General features: G+C 41.6%; 1 protein-coding gene across 1 annotated transcript in view; it reads right to left on the reverse strand.

The window, feature by feature from the left end:
• The window catches only part of ARHGAP20 (Rho GTPase activating protein 20), a 186,253-nt gene that overhangs the window by 84,247 nt on the left and 85,375 nt on the right, over positions 1-16,631 (reverse strand). Inside the window, exons 3-4 of the mRNA XM_077483975.1 lie at positions 14,587-14,757; positions 2,947-3,096 (exon numbers count right to left, since the gene is read on the reverse strand). Of these exons, the coding sequence (XP_077340101.1) occupies positions 2,947-3,096; positions 14,587-14,757 (321 nt within the window). The remainder of the gene's footprint in view (positions 1-2,946; positions 3,097-14,586; positions 14,758-16,631) is intronic.

Here is a 16,631-nt window from a genome sequence, read left to right on the forward strand (position 1 = left end):
CCATTGGCTCCCACTGCTGTCACTAAAATTAAGTGAGCCAATTAGGAGAGAGAGTGGGCAGGGCTGAACTATGGCTCCGTGTCTGAATGGACACACACAGAGTAGTGACTCAGCTCAGGTGCCTCCATAGCAAGCTGCTCGATGTGGGGGTATTCGGCAGGAGGGAGGGGCCAGGAGCACCGAAGAGGGACCCTAGAAGAGGAGGATCTGGGCCAATCTCTGCAAAACTACTGTACAGGGCAGGTAAGTATCACAAGTTTGTTATTTTTAAACAAAACAAAAAAATGAGACTTTAATATTACTTTAAGGTCCATACACACTAGGCGGCTGAAAAAAATGTGTGAACTTCTGGCAGAAAAAGCAGCATAAAAATGCATATAGTGGCTCATATTGCACAAGAGTTTATGTTTATGGGCATTTGCTTTTATAAGTGTTTTATTTCCCCAAAACATTACCCTCTGCTCATTTTCCACTGTAATCAATGTACACTTGAAAACTCTGAACGCTACTAACGTCACCTTTTAAGAGCATTTATACACGTCAAGCATTTTTACTGCCTAAAAGCTCCTCTCAAAAACACACTTTTGATATTTTTTTTCCTTTTTTTAAGCCTGAAAACAATGCTCTGCAAATACACTATATTACCAAAAGTATTGGGACACCTGCCTTTTTACACACACACGTGAACTTTAATGGCATCCCAGTCTAGTCCGTAGGCTTCAATGTTGAGTTGGCCCACCCTTTGCAGCTATAACAGCTTCAACTATTCTGGGAAGGCTGTCCACAAGGTTTAGGAGTGTGTCTATGGGAATGTTTGACCATTCTTACAGAAGCGCATTGGTGAGGTCAGGCACTGATGTGGATGAGGAGGCCTGGCTCGCAGTCTCCGCTCTAATTTATCTCAAAGGTGTTCTATTGGGTTAAGGTCAGGACTCTACTCAGGCGAGTCAAGTTCCTCCACCCCAAACTCACTCATCCATGTCTTTATGGACCGCAGGGCGTGCTCGGGCAGTGTGATCATGGCAGGACCTTATATGACAGCCTCCCGGCACAGTAAGCTGACATTCGGCTATAGCGTGGGTGGGAAGTGGTTAAGTGTTACTTATTCAGTTTTTTATCAGCCATGACTGAGGACTAAGGTCTGAAATGCGTAGGATGTTTTTACAGCTTTCTACATGTCTTTTCAATAAAGGAATAATATTTTTTGGATGTCATCCTGAGTGCTGACCATCCCTTTCCTTATTCTGGTACGTTGAACATGTCGGCAGCCTCAAGGTCTGAGCACTGGGCGGAGCTGATATGTGGGAAGGTTGAAGCACCTATACATCCGTTCTCTTCTGAATATATGACTGTAAATGCCCAAACGACGTGCATGGACAAATAGGCTAACATAGAATTGTTTATACAGGCTAAAAATAAAAATGCCAAACGCCTATATAAGCATCTTTTTTTTTTTTTGGATGCCCAGTGTGCATGAGGCCTTACTGTCCCTGGCTCACCAACTTCATTTATTAGATTTGAGTTTTATTCAATTAAATCATGGAGGCTCAGCATTACATATGGGTGTTACCTAGTGCTGTCTGCATGCAATGCAACCCTCCTCCAGACTGACATCAGCCCATCAAGTCTTTTTTATATTTGCATAAACTTCATAGAAAAGCATAGAGCCCCAGTGATGTTGTCACTGGGTTTAAATAATGTATGTAATGAAAAAGAAAAGGTTTACTTAAAAATGTGTCTCTCATGTTGATGAGGAGGAAAGCAGTAACTAGGGAAGGCAAAATATAAACAGATTAAACATCAGTCATATTTTTTATAAAAAATTAAAAAAAGAGAGAGGTTATACTTGCCTGCCCTGTGGTGCAATGGTATTGCACAGAGTGGCCCCAATCTCCTATTCTTGGGTTCCCACCACCAGATTTGCAGGTTCACTCCCAAACTGCGCTCTGTGCGTTCATAGACACACACAATGTGGCTCAGCCCCGCCCACTGTCAATGGCTCCCACTGCGCTTAGACAGCCTGTGGGAGAGGGGGGTAGGAGGAACGGCTACTTCCATTTCAAGGGAAAGGGGCGTTTTTTCACCGCCCTGCCAGTGCACTGCCCCAGTGTGAAAGCATTCATTTATTTTCATGGAAATAGGTTTTCGTGAGATTTTCATACGTTTTTTTTTAGCGTAAAAGCACCTGAAATGCGCCTCACTGTGAAAGAGATCTAAAGCTAGCCATACATTGTTCATCAGGAATTGGTTGAAATTTGCTTAATGGGTGTCACCCCCCTCCCACCTCACATGCTTCCGTTGAGCTGACCAGAAATGAATGTCTGAATAGTAGCTGCACCCAATTAGAGATTTTTACCCTTGTGTTAAAGCTTTGTGCAGGTGAAAAAAAAACGGGGTAAACTGAAAATGTTCCAAATAGCAACCAATGTAATTTTATCTTTACATTGGTCCCCGGTTCTTTCCAAGGGAATTTCTTACGATCCCCAGCCAGTTAAATGATATATTCCCACCATTATGTTCCAGGTCTGTCTTCATACCTCGATCGAGTAGAACATGCCTGGTGCAGCCACCATATAGGACACACATCTCTCATCTCTCATCTGTAGGGTTGCCACCTCATCCCTCATAACAAAGACATTAATTATACAGGTTCTGTGGCTGATTAAGGTGGTAATTAAACTCACTTGGTGCCTTATCTGCATTAAATTAGCCCAGAACTGGTGTAATTAATATGTGTTCGGGTTTAAAGGGATGAGTTTGCAACCCTAGTCACCTGTCATCTCTTGGATCTAGGGAACACCAGCTCTACAGAGGTATCATGCGCTCAGCCCCATAAGCCCAGCATTTCTGAAGAAAGTTCATTCCACTGCCTACTCCAGTAACATTTTTGTTTCAGCCATTTCAATCTCCTTCCTATGGATTGAATATCAGGCTGACCACACATACCTGAAGGTGGCAACGCAGTTGGTGATTGGCCAGCCAATAACGAATGACCTCTCTGGGTATGTGCTGCCTTCACAGACTTCCTCCATGCATGATGCTGTCCACATCTCACCGACTCGCACATGGTGCTTCAGTTTATAGTGGGATGGGGATCTACAAATAAAATAAAGGCATAAAAATATTGTCAATAACAACTGCAGACCAAGAAGAATTTTTCTGTATCCAACTCATCTGTGCCCGTAAACCATTTCTATATCTGTGCAGAAAATCTGTTGCTTGTATCTGTGTCATGCAAACTATGTAACAAAAAGGATGAGAAGCTGGACTCAGCACACATTGTCCTACATATGTAGGAATGAGAATATGAATCTTTACTCTTAAAGTAGTATGATGGCACACAGAGAGGCTGCACGTAACTGTGTAGTCATAAGGTTTGAAAATGTTTGGCTTCTAACTGTCCCCTGTACTGAGCAAGCGCAGTACAGGGCAGACACTATGTGATAGGGGACACTATCTGATTGGATACTGGCGAGCTACGGGAAGGTGAGAGTCCCTCTCTCTCACCCCCTCTCTCTCTCTCTCTCTCTCTCACCCCCACCTCTTTCCCCTTCCCCCCCTTTCTCTCCATTTCCATCTCCCCCATTTCTCTCTCCTTCCTATTCCTATCTTCTCATGGGGGGGGGGGGGCAGCATCAGGCTAGTGAGGGTGGTGGGGGAGCACTTTGGTAGGCCAGAGACCCTGCATAGTAACCACAGAATCCACACAACCACCAGAGACCCCAAATAGCCACCAGAGAGCCCACAGAGCCACCAGAGACCCTGCATAGCCACCAGAGAACCCACACAGCCACCAGAGACCCTGTATAGCCACCAGAGAACCCACGCAGCCACCAGAGACCCTGCATAGCCATCAGAGAACCCACACAGCCACAAGAGACCCCAAATAGCCACCGGAGACCCTACTTAGCAACTAAAGAACCCACACAGCCACCAGAAACCCTGAATAGCCACTAGAGAACCTACACAGACACCAGAAACCCTGCATAGCCACTAGAGAACCTACACAGCCACCAGAAACCCTGCATAGCCAGTAGAGAACCTACACAGCCACCAGAGACCCAGAATAGCCGCTTGAGAAGGAAGGGGTGTGACCAATTTAGATGTGGGGCTCCCAATCTTAGTTTTGCCTAGAGCAGCATAAAACCAAAAAACACCACTGTATATATGTACATTTATATATACAGATAATTACTAATATGCTTGGGATGAGGATGGATGGATATTATTATTGTTAAAAATCATCATGGTAAGCTCTGGGGCTCTAATTTGCTATTGGCTGGGCTAGCTCTGTGGACATTGTAATTCTTTGATTGGTAACAGGCTGGTCTTTGTCGCTATTTGTCTACAATTGCACAGTAGATCCTATAATCCCTGTTCTCAATACTATCTTCCACGTGCTATTCTAAAATTAATGTTTTATATTATATTTTCTACTAAATTGCCTGGTGTTCTTTGCTTTTGCTTAATTTTTTATATAGTTTTGTACAATTTCCTTTGTGTCTAGTAATATTATGTTAACCTCCCTGGTGGTATTCCCGAGTCTGGCTCAGGTGAGATTTAATTACCATAAGCATTATTCCCAAGCCAGACTCGGGATTGCATCGCTGGATCCATGTGGGGTGGGGGGGGGGTTACTTACCTTGTCCCCTGGATCCAGCGATGTCTCCCCGCTGTGATCAGCGAGCCGTTGCGTCTCGCTCTATCGGCGACGGCGCCAGGCTCTGTTCCCTGCGAGCGTTGCGACAAACGGGGACGGAGTTCAGCGCCAAATTCAAAAAGTAAAATACACAGTATGGATACGGTATACTGTAATCTTACAGATTACAGTATTGTATCAAATAATTACACATCCCTTTTGTCCCTAGTGGTTTCTCCAGTGCCCTGCATGCAGTTTTATATTATAAATACTGTTCTTTATACCAGGAAACTGGAGATTGTCCATAGCAACCAAAAAATTTCAGTTTACATCAAAAGTGGTTATAGACCAGCTAGAAAACAGCGATAATAAATTAGAATCACTTGCAGAATTGAGCGATAGTAATTTGTGGGGAAATTCGTCATCAAACACTAAAAGTAATGACGGCGACAATTCTGCAACTCAGCATATTTCAATGTTTTTTTTAATCTGAATTATATGTGATGGATCAGAACACAATAGTCTAAGTTGGTGAAGTAAAATTTGGAAAATATATACATAAAACTATTTTTCAGAAATAAAAAACTAATAATTGGCATGTGCGGACGTATTCACCCCCTTTGTTATAAAGCCCATAAAAATCTCCGGTGCAACCAATTACCTTCAGAAGTCACATATTTCGTGAAATGATGTCCACCGGTGTGCAATCTAAGGCCGCGTACACACGGGCGGACTGTTCGCCCAACTTAGTTTGTCAAACAATCCGACAAACAGTCCGCTCAAAATTTGCATGAGCGGACTTGACCACACACGATGAACGAACAGTCCGCTGAAAGCGTGCGCGATGACGTGAACGGCACGTACGACGGGACTAGAAAAACGACGTCCTATACACTGCAATGCAACCTTCGCCGTGTAAAGTCTTTCTGAGCATGCGCGAGACTTAGTTTGTCGAACAAGCCTACACACGAGCGGACTGTCCGCTCAAACCAAGTTTCAGCAGACTGTCTTACGGGAATTCCGAAAAACTTTGTTCGTCAGACTGTCCGCTGAAACTGTCCGCTGAAGCCCACACACGAGCGGACTGTCCGCTGAAACACTGTTCAGCGGACAAAGTTGGGCGAACAGTCCGCCCGTGTGTACGCGGCCTAAGTGTCACATGATCTGTCATTGCATCTACAAAGCTTTTTGAAATTCCCCAGAGGCTGCAACTCCTAAGCAAGAGGGACCACTAACCGAACACTGCCATGAAGACCAAGGAACTCTCCAAACAAGTAAGGGACAGTGTTGTTGAGAAGTACAAGTCAGGCTTAGGTTATAAAAAAATATCCAAATCTTTGATGATTCCTAGGAGCACCATCAAATCTATCATAACCAAATGGGAAGAACATGGCACAACAGCAAACCCGCCAAGAGACGGCTGCCCACCAAAACTCAGGGACCGGGCAAGGAGGGCATTAATCAGAGACCCAGCACAGAGACCTAAGGTAACCCTGGAGGAGCTGCAGAGTCCCACAGCAGAGACTGGAGTATCTGTACATAGGAAGACAATAAGCCGTACACTCCATAGAGTTGGGCTTTATGGCAGAGTGGCCAGAAGAAAGCCATTACTTTCAGCAAAGAAACAAAATGGCACGAGTTTGTGAAAAGGCATATGGGAGACTCCCAAAATGTATGGAGGAAGGTGCTCTGGTCTGATGAGACTAAAAAAAGCAACACAGTGGTTTAAGGGGAAACGTGTAAATGTGTTGGAATGGCCTAGTCAAAGCCCAGACCTCAGTCCGATAGAAAATCTGTGGTCAGACATTAAAGATTGCTGTTCACAAGCGCAAACCATCCAACTTGAAGGAGCTAGAGCAGTTTTGCGAGGAGGAATGTGCAAAAATCCCAGTGGTAAGACGTAGCAAGCTCATAGAGACTCATCCAAAGCGACTTAGAGCTGTGATAGCCGCAAAAGGCGGCTCTACAAAGTATTAACTTTAGGGGGGTGAATAGTTATGCACATTGACTTTTTCTGCTATTTTCTCCTATTTGTTGTTTGCTTCACAATAACAAAAAAACATCTTCAAAGTTGTGGGCATGTTCTGCAAATGAAATGATGCAAATCCTCAAACAATCCACATTAATTCCAGGTTGTGAGGCAACAAAACACGAAAAATGCCAAGGAGGTGAATACTTTTGCAAGGCACTGTAAATCAAAACTATAGACCTTTAGGTGCCACAATATCCCTACACTTTACAATTGCTATTTCTTTTAAATTATTTTAGGCCAGGTCCCGTTTGCTTTAACTTGCATTATTTGGTGGATTTTACCAGCTCTGCATTTAAAAACAATATTCTCCTTTCTATTGTATAGACTTTATTCTTTATCAAATTCAAATACTATCTCTACGTTCTCTGCCATTGGGGGGGGGGGAGGGGCAGGGTATAGGAAATTTACTTCTTTATACTATTTAAATGCCTTCAATATATATGAACAGCCTCTGCTTTACAAGTGTATTTATTACTAAACCTGGTAAAAGCAGCAGAAGATTTTTAGAACCAGCTAGAAAGAGCAGAAATCCAGGCCACGGCCACAGATTACCTAACAGGTCAGCCGCATTTCTCTGCTGGGGAAGGGAGGATTATGTCCAGCATAAGAACATGCAGTGACTTCCTTTAATACCCAAGGTCACGTTTACTATGTTAGGTTTATAAATAGAGATTATGTCTAACAGTCACATCATATCCTTTGTCCATAAACATGCTGCATTCTTCAGCTGGAACTGTCAGTGGTAACACACACCTATGTCAATACAATTTTCTCATGTATCTATCATGCTTTCTAGCTTTGTAGCTATACACAGTAAGTGAAAATGATCTGCTTAAAGGAAAACATATATAATAACAACTATAAAAATAATAATTATTTGTATACAACACAAAAAAAAAAAAAAAATGTATACACACCATGCTGGGCTTTTTAGTAAGAAAGCCCAGCACTACTTCCTTTTATGACAAACTAGTAAAAGACCCTGCTAGCACAACAGCTATAAGAAAGTATTCACAGAGCTAAAAGCTTATTTGCAGTTTAACAACACCTGTTGGCGGTAAGTTGTAAATAACATTCAAATAATAAATCACATTACCTTCTAAAAAATTTTTATAAATACGTATGTTTTATATATTATTTGTAGCACTCAACATAATATAGAAAATACATTTAACCACTTGCCGACCAGCCGCCGCAGTTGTACTGCGGCAGAATGGCTTGGCTGGGCGAAACAACGTTATATAAGTACATGACTTAGTACTTGGAGGAGAAACCCTTGTTGGCAAGTACAGAGGTAAGATGATTCTTGTATTTGGTTACCAGGTTTGCACACATCTCAGGAGGGATTTCGGTCCACTCTGCTTTACAGATCTTCTCTAAACTAGAAATTTCAGCTCCCTCCATAAAATTTCTATAGGATTAAGGTGTGGAGACTGACTAGGCCACTCCATGACCTTAATGTGCTTCTTCTTGAGTCACTCCTTTGTTGCCTTGGTGGTATGTTTTGGGTCATTGTCATGATGGAAGACCCATCCACGACCCATCTTCAGTGTTCTGGCTGAGGGAAGATTTTACAATACATGACCCTGTCCATTGGCCCTTCAATGCGGAAAAGTCAGCCTGTACCTTTGGCAGAGAAACAGCCCCAAAGCATTATGTTTCCACCTCCATGCTTGACTGTAGGGATGATATTCTTGGGGTCATAGTCAGCATTTTCCTTCCTCCAAACACAGCGATTTGAGTTAATGCCAAAGAGCTAAAGTTTGGTCTCATCTGACCACAGCACTTTCTCCTAATCCTTTTCTGAATCATTTAGATGTTCATTGGCAAACTTCAGACTGACCTGTACATGTGCCTTCTTGAGGAGGGGGACTTTGTGGGTGCTGCAGAATTTAAGTCCATGGCAGCGTATTGTGTTACCAATGGTTTATATGGTGACTGTGGTCCCAACTGCCTTGAGATCATTCACAAGCTCCTCCCGTGTAGTTCTGGGCTGATCCCTTGCTTTTCTCATGATCATCCTTACCTTATGAGGCAAAATCTTGAATGGAGCTCCAGACCGAGGGTAATTGATGGTTATTTTGTATTTATTACATTTACGAATAATCGCTCCAACAGTTGTCTCCTTCTCACCAAGCTTCTTTGGTCTTGCCCTTGATGTTGAGGTTTCAATGGAAGAAAGAGATTCTGTGGACAGGTGTCGTTGGGAGGGCCTTCTTAAATTGACAGGACTAATCTGTGTACCACATGAGCCCATACTGTAGTCAGTCTGTGGGATCCAGAATTATTGTTAGTTGGTAGGGGATCAAATACTTATTTTACTCACTGAACTGCAACTCAATTTATAACCTTTGTATCATGTGTTTTTCTGGATTTTTAGTTGACATTCTGTCTCTATCACTTTAAATACACCTATGACAACAATTATAGACCCTCCATTTATTTGTAAGTGGGCAAACTTACAAAATCTTCAGAGGATCAAATAATTCCACCCCCCCCCCCCCCAACTGTATAATATAGGGAGAGGTGTTCTGTAGTCCACCTAAGCAGGCCTCATAATGTTGCCTGGGATTTCAGTGCATCAGTAGTCACGAGCTGATTGGATTTCTTGCCGTATCAACAGCTATTTTTGTGCAATTATAGAACGGATCTAACAAAACACTTTTGATTGTAAATTTAGCAAACATACACAGAGAAAATAAGGGATGTTCTTTGTTGCGGTATACATACACTATAATGTATGTAATTGGTACTTAGACATCATCTGCAATAGTGGTGACAATAGTACACAACTGACAAAAGTTTGGGAACGGTTGTTTGACAATAATAGCTCGGAGCTCATTTCCTAATTAGATTTTTATAATGTCAGCGCTGGAAACATTTTACCCCAAGTTTAATTGTTCATTTTCCTGATTGTTCCCATTAGGAAAGACAAACTACACAAAACACATGCACTTCCTGAAAAACAAATGATCTGGATGCTGCTTTCTTACATAATAAGGGAAAGCTGGCTTGCCAGCATTGTATTAACAACCCCCCCCCCATGTAATCACAGAGATGACCTAACAACCTACCACAACAATGATTTTCAAGGACACGTTTTAGCACATACTGGACCTTGGATCCTTTTCGAGATAAAATGATACAGCATGTCATTTAGTGTTCATCATGGTAATGTTTGACAGCTTATAGAGAACTGTCTGATCTACTTCTATATTTGTCAACGGCTACTTTGAAATAATGGCAAACTGGGCCTAATGACTCAAAAAGAGACAAAAGTGGAAGTCTCCTTCATAGTAACAAATCAAACCCCAGCTGTCACTTTTATAGTCCAGGCTGGAAGTCTGATGAATGACTTACATTTTCCTATTTTATAACAAATCATTATTGTTATTCCACGCAAGATGACAGAGCATTCTAAAAACAATGGTTTTATTTTTTTATATATATCATGTAAATCTGCTACGCAACCCTTTTTTTTGGACATTTCACAACTATTCACTAAAATGTTCTTATTCTGACAGTTTATGTGCACTATTATGTGTATCTTCTATACCTAACGTAAATTTCCCAGCACTTTCCCGCACCCAAGTAGCCACACTTGCCATATACATCCTGCCATTCAAGTGAATAGCTGTATATACTCTTTGTCTTCGCATGCATGTCGGGTATATTTCCCAAACTTGGACATTTTGTGTTCAGGAAATACATCAAGAGCACATGGGCGGCTAAGCAGGGTCCTCCTGTCCCCTTCTATAATTGTACTGTCCCCCTCTACATTGTAAAGTGCTGCACAAGCTGTTGGCGCTCTATAAATCCTGTATAATAATAATAAACACCAATGCAAAGAGCATCAATGGGGGTTGATTTACTAAAACTACAGAGAGTAAAATCTGGTGCAGCTCTGCAGAGAAACCAATCAGCATACAATTTTTTTTTTTTTGTCAAAGCTTAATTGAACAAGCTGAAGTTAGAAGCTGATTGGCTATCATGCACAGCTGTACAGAGTTTGCGTTCTCCATTTTTAGTAAATCAACCACAGTGTTTACAAATGTATGGCCAAGTTCAATTATTAACTTGAATGGCAGGCTGTACATGACACATGTGGCTCCCCGGGCCACATGTGCATGAAGCCTTAACCTCCCTGGCGGTATGATTCAGTCTGGAATTAGGTGCTGAAAGCGGTACAATTATTTTGCATGGAAATCTGGCTTTTATTTTGTAGTCCTGTAATTCTTAGGAATAACTCTCTTAAATCTGTTCAAACCAGAGTCTAGCAGACATCCCGGGTATGATAAAATTTATAATATAATAAAGAATAATAACATTTATTCAATAATGTAATAAAATCCTAAAACACTGAAAAATTTACACTTTTTGGTTGCTATGGACAATCTCCAAATTCCAGGCAGTAAAAAACAGTATTTATAATATAAAAGTGCATGCAGGGCACTGCACAAACCACTAGGGACAAAGGGGTTGTGTAATTTTTAATACAGCATTGTAATCTGTAAGATTACAGTGCTGTGTGTGTTTAGTGTGTTTTAACTTTTTTGAATTTGCCGCCGTTCTCCGCTCCCGTGTGCCGTAACGTCGCAGGGAACGGAGCTCGGCGGCATTCGGCACTGTGAATCGAGCGGAGGACAGCTCGATCACACAGTGCGGCGGACATCGCTGGATCCAGGGGACAAGGTGAGTAACGATCCCTGTGTCCTCCCCTGCATCGAGCGAAGCCATCCCGAGTCTGGCTCGGGGTTACCGCTCCTATCAGTATATTCCTACCCCGAGCCAGACTCGGGATTACCGCTAGGGGGGTTAAAGTGACATTGTTGCTATTTTTAAAGAGGTAGTAAAGTCTCTAACTTATCTTGTACCTACGGGTAAGCTTAAAATCAGGCTTACCTGTAGGTACAATGAATATCTCCTAAATGTGCACTGCTAAGGAGATATTCACATCAGCAATAGCCGATGGTATCACCCACGCATGCGCAGTGATGCTCTACATTCAGGGCACATAGTATGCTATGGAATGCAGAGCGCCGTGCCCACAGTTCCTGTGTGTATGTGACGTCTTAGAATGGCTTGAGCCTGCAAACCCAGAAGTAAGACTGGGTGAAAATGGAAGCCCTGGCAGCAGTGACAGCATGCCGCTAGAGGGCTTGCTCTGAAAGGTATGTATACCAGTGCATACTAGCACATTATGACATAAACCTACTGTGGACCTTTTTTTTGGGGGGGGGGGGGGGGAGTGGTTTACTACTGTTTTAGAATATGTAACAAAGGCATCCTTGCAAAGCAAACAAATAATTTCTGTCCCACAGGCCAAACTTCAAAATTCCTTTGGGCTGAGGAGATAATCTTGCTAAAAGAGCTTCAGCATCCAGCACACTTCCAGGTTTGTCTGCTGCCTGGTCCTGTTGTGTGTTGTGGTTCCTTTCACTACTCCCTGTGTTCTGTAGTGATGTAGGAACCAGTAGAGGAAACCACAGAGCACAATCATCCAACACTCCCTGAGTATTTGGTGGCCAGGGCAGTGGTACAAGTGGGTATTACTTGTTTGCTTTGTAAGGATAGCTGTATTATATGTTTTGCAACAGAGTTGCATTAACTGCCATTTTTTAAAGTAGAGAGAGTAAGTAGAGTAGAGAGTAATGCCCTGTACACACGGTCAGAAATTCCGTAGACAAAATCCGTCTGATTTTTTCCGATGGATTTTGGCCCAAATTTGTCTTGCATACTTTGTGTGTCAGAAATTCCAATGGAAAAATCACCTTATAAGAGAAAATAGATAAATGAGGTATAACTATGGCCTATAGGTCACCCACTCAGCGCCACCTCAATCCTACAGTGCCAGCAGCAGGTACATGTGTTGAACTATTCAATATCATATGACGATGTCTCAGACTTTAAAATCAAGAAAACATAAAATGTCAAAATGCCATCTGTTGAAGTCGAATGACGAAACCGGTCAGGGCGTGACCAGCACGGAAACCGGAAGTGACGTTGTGCGCTCCACCGTGCTTTGCCTTCTACCCGGAAGTGTCATACAGTGTCTGCAAGGAACAACACACTTCCAGTGGACGACTGGAGATGGTGATAGCGCCCTTTATTTTATTTTTTTATGCTCGTTGATTGCATTATAAATGTAAGCAGCTAGGATTAAGGGGGGTTTCTGCTGTATGGGAATTTTGCATTATAATAAACAGGATTACGCTATGTACACCTATCCCTGTGTTTTATGATACAATCGGAGTACCTATACCAGTGGACCTTCTGGATAAGTGGGGTGTCAGCACAGAGCGGTGTTTGTATACTGATACAAGGCTCTCTTTCTAGCGGCGTCTGGTGAGTTTGTACCCCAGAGGGGTGTATGCTTCACAAGGTGGATAATTGCATTCTTACTCTGGAAGGTGAACGCTATGAGAAAAGTGACTGAATTATCTGAACTGTCCACATATCCATCTGCTACATAAAGACTGTTGGCCGTGGTGTTTGTCGTCGTCGCCATATGGTTTCATTACCATCAATTTTTTATTTCTATTTTTATTTGCTTTTTAGCGCTGTTTTAATATTTATCTGATGCAAGGAGGACTTTAGCTCTGGCGATACTACTGTAATATTATAAGAGGGAATGTCTGAACAAAGACTTTAATGGCAGGATTACCAGGGATTATTGTAATGGATGCAGATTTAAAAACATTGAAAATGAGTTTTCAGCAGCAGCTAGGGTACTGCTAAATGATTTTAATTGAAAAGTAACACTCCATACACAATGTAGAACTTTTGTTGTCTGATTTCCTTTAGATTTAACAAAACCATGAAGTGCAAGGGTCTGCCTTATTCCATACACATTGAAACTCTTAAGGTTTGACCTCAATTATTATATGGTTTTAAAGAAAATTGTATTGTGTGTATCCAGCTTCACTGACCTAGAAATGTTTTTTTCTTCTTTAGAAGAAGTAGAGCTAAACTGTAATTTTCACTTAATGGACACAGGAAAGTTCCTAAAAGTAGAGAATATTAGATATAAGGAGCAGACTGCCAATCATAAAGGCAAGTATTTGTCTGCATATAGGAATGAAAATATTGTCACAAGTTCTAATTCTATCCAATATTGTAAGGTATATCCATAGACATGTTAAATAATCTTTTTCTTTTATCTAAATTAAAGTATTTTATTGAAAATATTGCATGGATAGATACAGCATTATCAGGAATAATAATATTGTACAGGACAGAGATGACGCACCGAAAAGATCAATACACATACTGTAGCAGGAGGCAGCATCAATCAACACAATGTGGGTATCAAAAGAGTTACATGAAACTAAATGAGGAAGATATTGACCCAGAGGAGATGTTGAGTTATAATGCAATGCACCCTTTTATCTTGAATATTGCATGGAATTATATTCCATGCAATTTTCAAGATAAAAGATAAAGAAAAGACATTTAAATGCCACTTAAAATTTTTAAAGAAACCAATTAAATCATTTTACATAAAGGAAAACCCTGTTGTGTGGTTGTTCAGTAGAGCATATATTATGCCAGAAAGATATGCTAAATACAGTCAACCATAATACATAACCATTGTAAGAGGAGAAATCTCCTTCCATATTTGTGGAGCAGTGTTACAAAATCATTTCATTATTGGTAAGAGCTATAGGTTTAGCTGCAGATGTCTTCTATGTCTAAAGGACAGCAGCTAGAAGGTTCAGATTGGCAGGTTCCCCCAGATTTTTGGCCATCCCAATACTTTTTTGGGCATCCCCATGTTCATATATCAATTTATTTTGGATAATCTTTTAACATAGAATTGGTGCAGTATATTGTTCTTTCTGAGCTTCCAAACAGAAATGCTGACAGATAGCGTTAAATGATAAAAGTCTTGAATCATGAGACTTGTTATACTCACTTTGACTTTGCAATGATAAGGATGTCAGTAAAGAGGAAGAGGTGCCGGTCCTGGGTCTGTAGGCCCGTCTTCAGCTGAACGTGGCTGTGTGCTATGAAGTTTCGACTTGGGCAGATGAATGCTTGGACAAGAGGGCATGATTCAGGACTGACAGGTGAGAAACAGCCATCCCTATACAAATGTAAGAAACACATGTCAATGAACCTAACAATTGCATATGCTGAAATAAGCAGAAATATACATTTAACTATAGACATAAAAGCAAGCCCAGCTCTGCTAAGAAAACTCCTTTCAGGTGACGCCTTCTAGGGATTAGATGATGATTTTTTTTTTACTGTGACTTTCAGTGATAATGGTAAACAGGAGAAATAGAGAAGGTCAAGGGCACAGACAGCAATAAAATCTGACATTTTAACCTGCTTGGCGGTATTCCCAAGTCTGGCTCGGGGTGGAATTTCAGTACCACGAGCGGTAACCCCTGAGCCAGACTCTGGATCGCATTGCAGGATATAGGGAGACTTACTTACCTTGTCCCCTGGATACAGCGATGTCCTCCACGCTGTGCGTGTGAGCTCCTCCGCTCGATTCACACAGTGCCTGAGTGCCGCTGAGCTCCGTTCCCTGCGATGTTATGACGCACGGGAGCAGAGATCGGCGCCAAATTCAAAAAAGTAAAAACAAACAATACACATACAGTACTGTAATCTTACAGATTATAGTACTGTATAAAAAAAAATACACATCCCCTTTGTCCCTAGTGGTCTGTGCAGTGCCCTGCATGCACTTTTATATTATAAATACTGTTTTTTTTCTGCCTGGAATTTGGAGATTGTCCATAGCAACCAAAAAGTGTCCCTTTATGTCAAAACAGCGATAATAAATTAGAATCACTTGCAGAATTGAGCGATAGCGATTTGTGGGGATATCCGTCATCAAACACTAAATCTAATGACAGTGACAATTCTGCAAATGAGCAAATTTCAGTGTTTTTGGATTTGAATACATTATTGAATCATTTTTATTATTATTTGTTATCATTATTTATAGTTATTTATTATATTATAAACTTTATCATACCCGGGATATCTACTAGACTCTGGTTTGAACAGATTGAAGAGAGTGATTCCTAAGAATTACAGGACTACAATATAAAACGCCAAATTTCCATGCAAAATAATTGTACCGCTTTCAGCACCTAAAATCAGAAATAATCATACCGCCAGGGAGGTTAATCCCTCTCCACTCAGTCCAAACCTAAAAAAATATTTTGTCTTTAGTTATATTCGAAAGCCTGTTAACACCAATAAATTGTTATTAAAAGCTCCTAAAACATTTGTTAATGCCGTGCGGTACAATTTTTACACATTATACAGACACAAACAGACTGGACATTTGCTATGTTTTTTCTACATATCCAACAAGCTTTATTGAAAGTGGTGGAAACTCACAAAGCCAGAATCTGGCACATGCTACCTGCCAGACACACGCCTACTCTTTTGATGTTTTTCCCATCCATCAGGGGCTTAGTCATGACCTTCATAGCAAAGCTTTCTGGCAATCAAGAAAAAACTGCACAAGTGCAGCCTTTCTGTCTGTATCTATATATTGTGTGGAAGAGGAGAGGAACAGATTCAGGTGCAGTCCGTACTTCCCACTGCAGGTGGCGCTCAACTGAAGCGGTAATGTAAAAGGGGAAGGAAGTTGTGGGGAACTTGTTTCCTCTATGACTTTCTACCGTGACAGGGAGACAGCTGTCCGATTGGATGCTGGCGCCCCATGAGTCTCCTTGTCCATCTCGAGTTAGGCAGCCTATTTAAGATTCCGACTCTTGAGTTTGTCGCACTTTATGAGAGTGGCTAGCATAGGGACAGGATCCCTGGCAGGGACAGTGCTTAGAGGCAGGGCAGGGACTATAGGGGTTATTTACGAAAGGCAAATCCACTTTGCACTTTAAGTGCAAACTACAAGTGCAGAGTGCACTTTAAATTGCACTTGGAAGTGCAGTCGCTGTAAATCTGAGGGGTAGATCTGAAATGAGGGGAAGC

Source organism: Lithobates pipiens, unplaced genomic scaffold (genome assembly GCF_037356315.1).
Source record: "Lithobates pipiens isolate NorthernLeopardFrog02 unplaced genomic scaffold, aLitPip1_a1.2 Scaffold_16, whole genome shotgun sequence".
Lineage (NCBI taxonomy): Eukaryota > Metazoa > Chordata > Amphibia > Anura > Ranidae > Lithobates > Lithobates pipiens.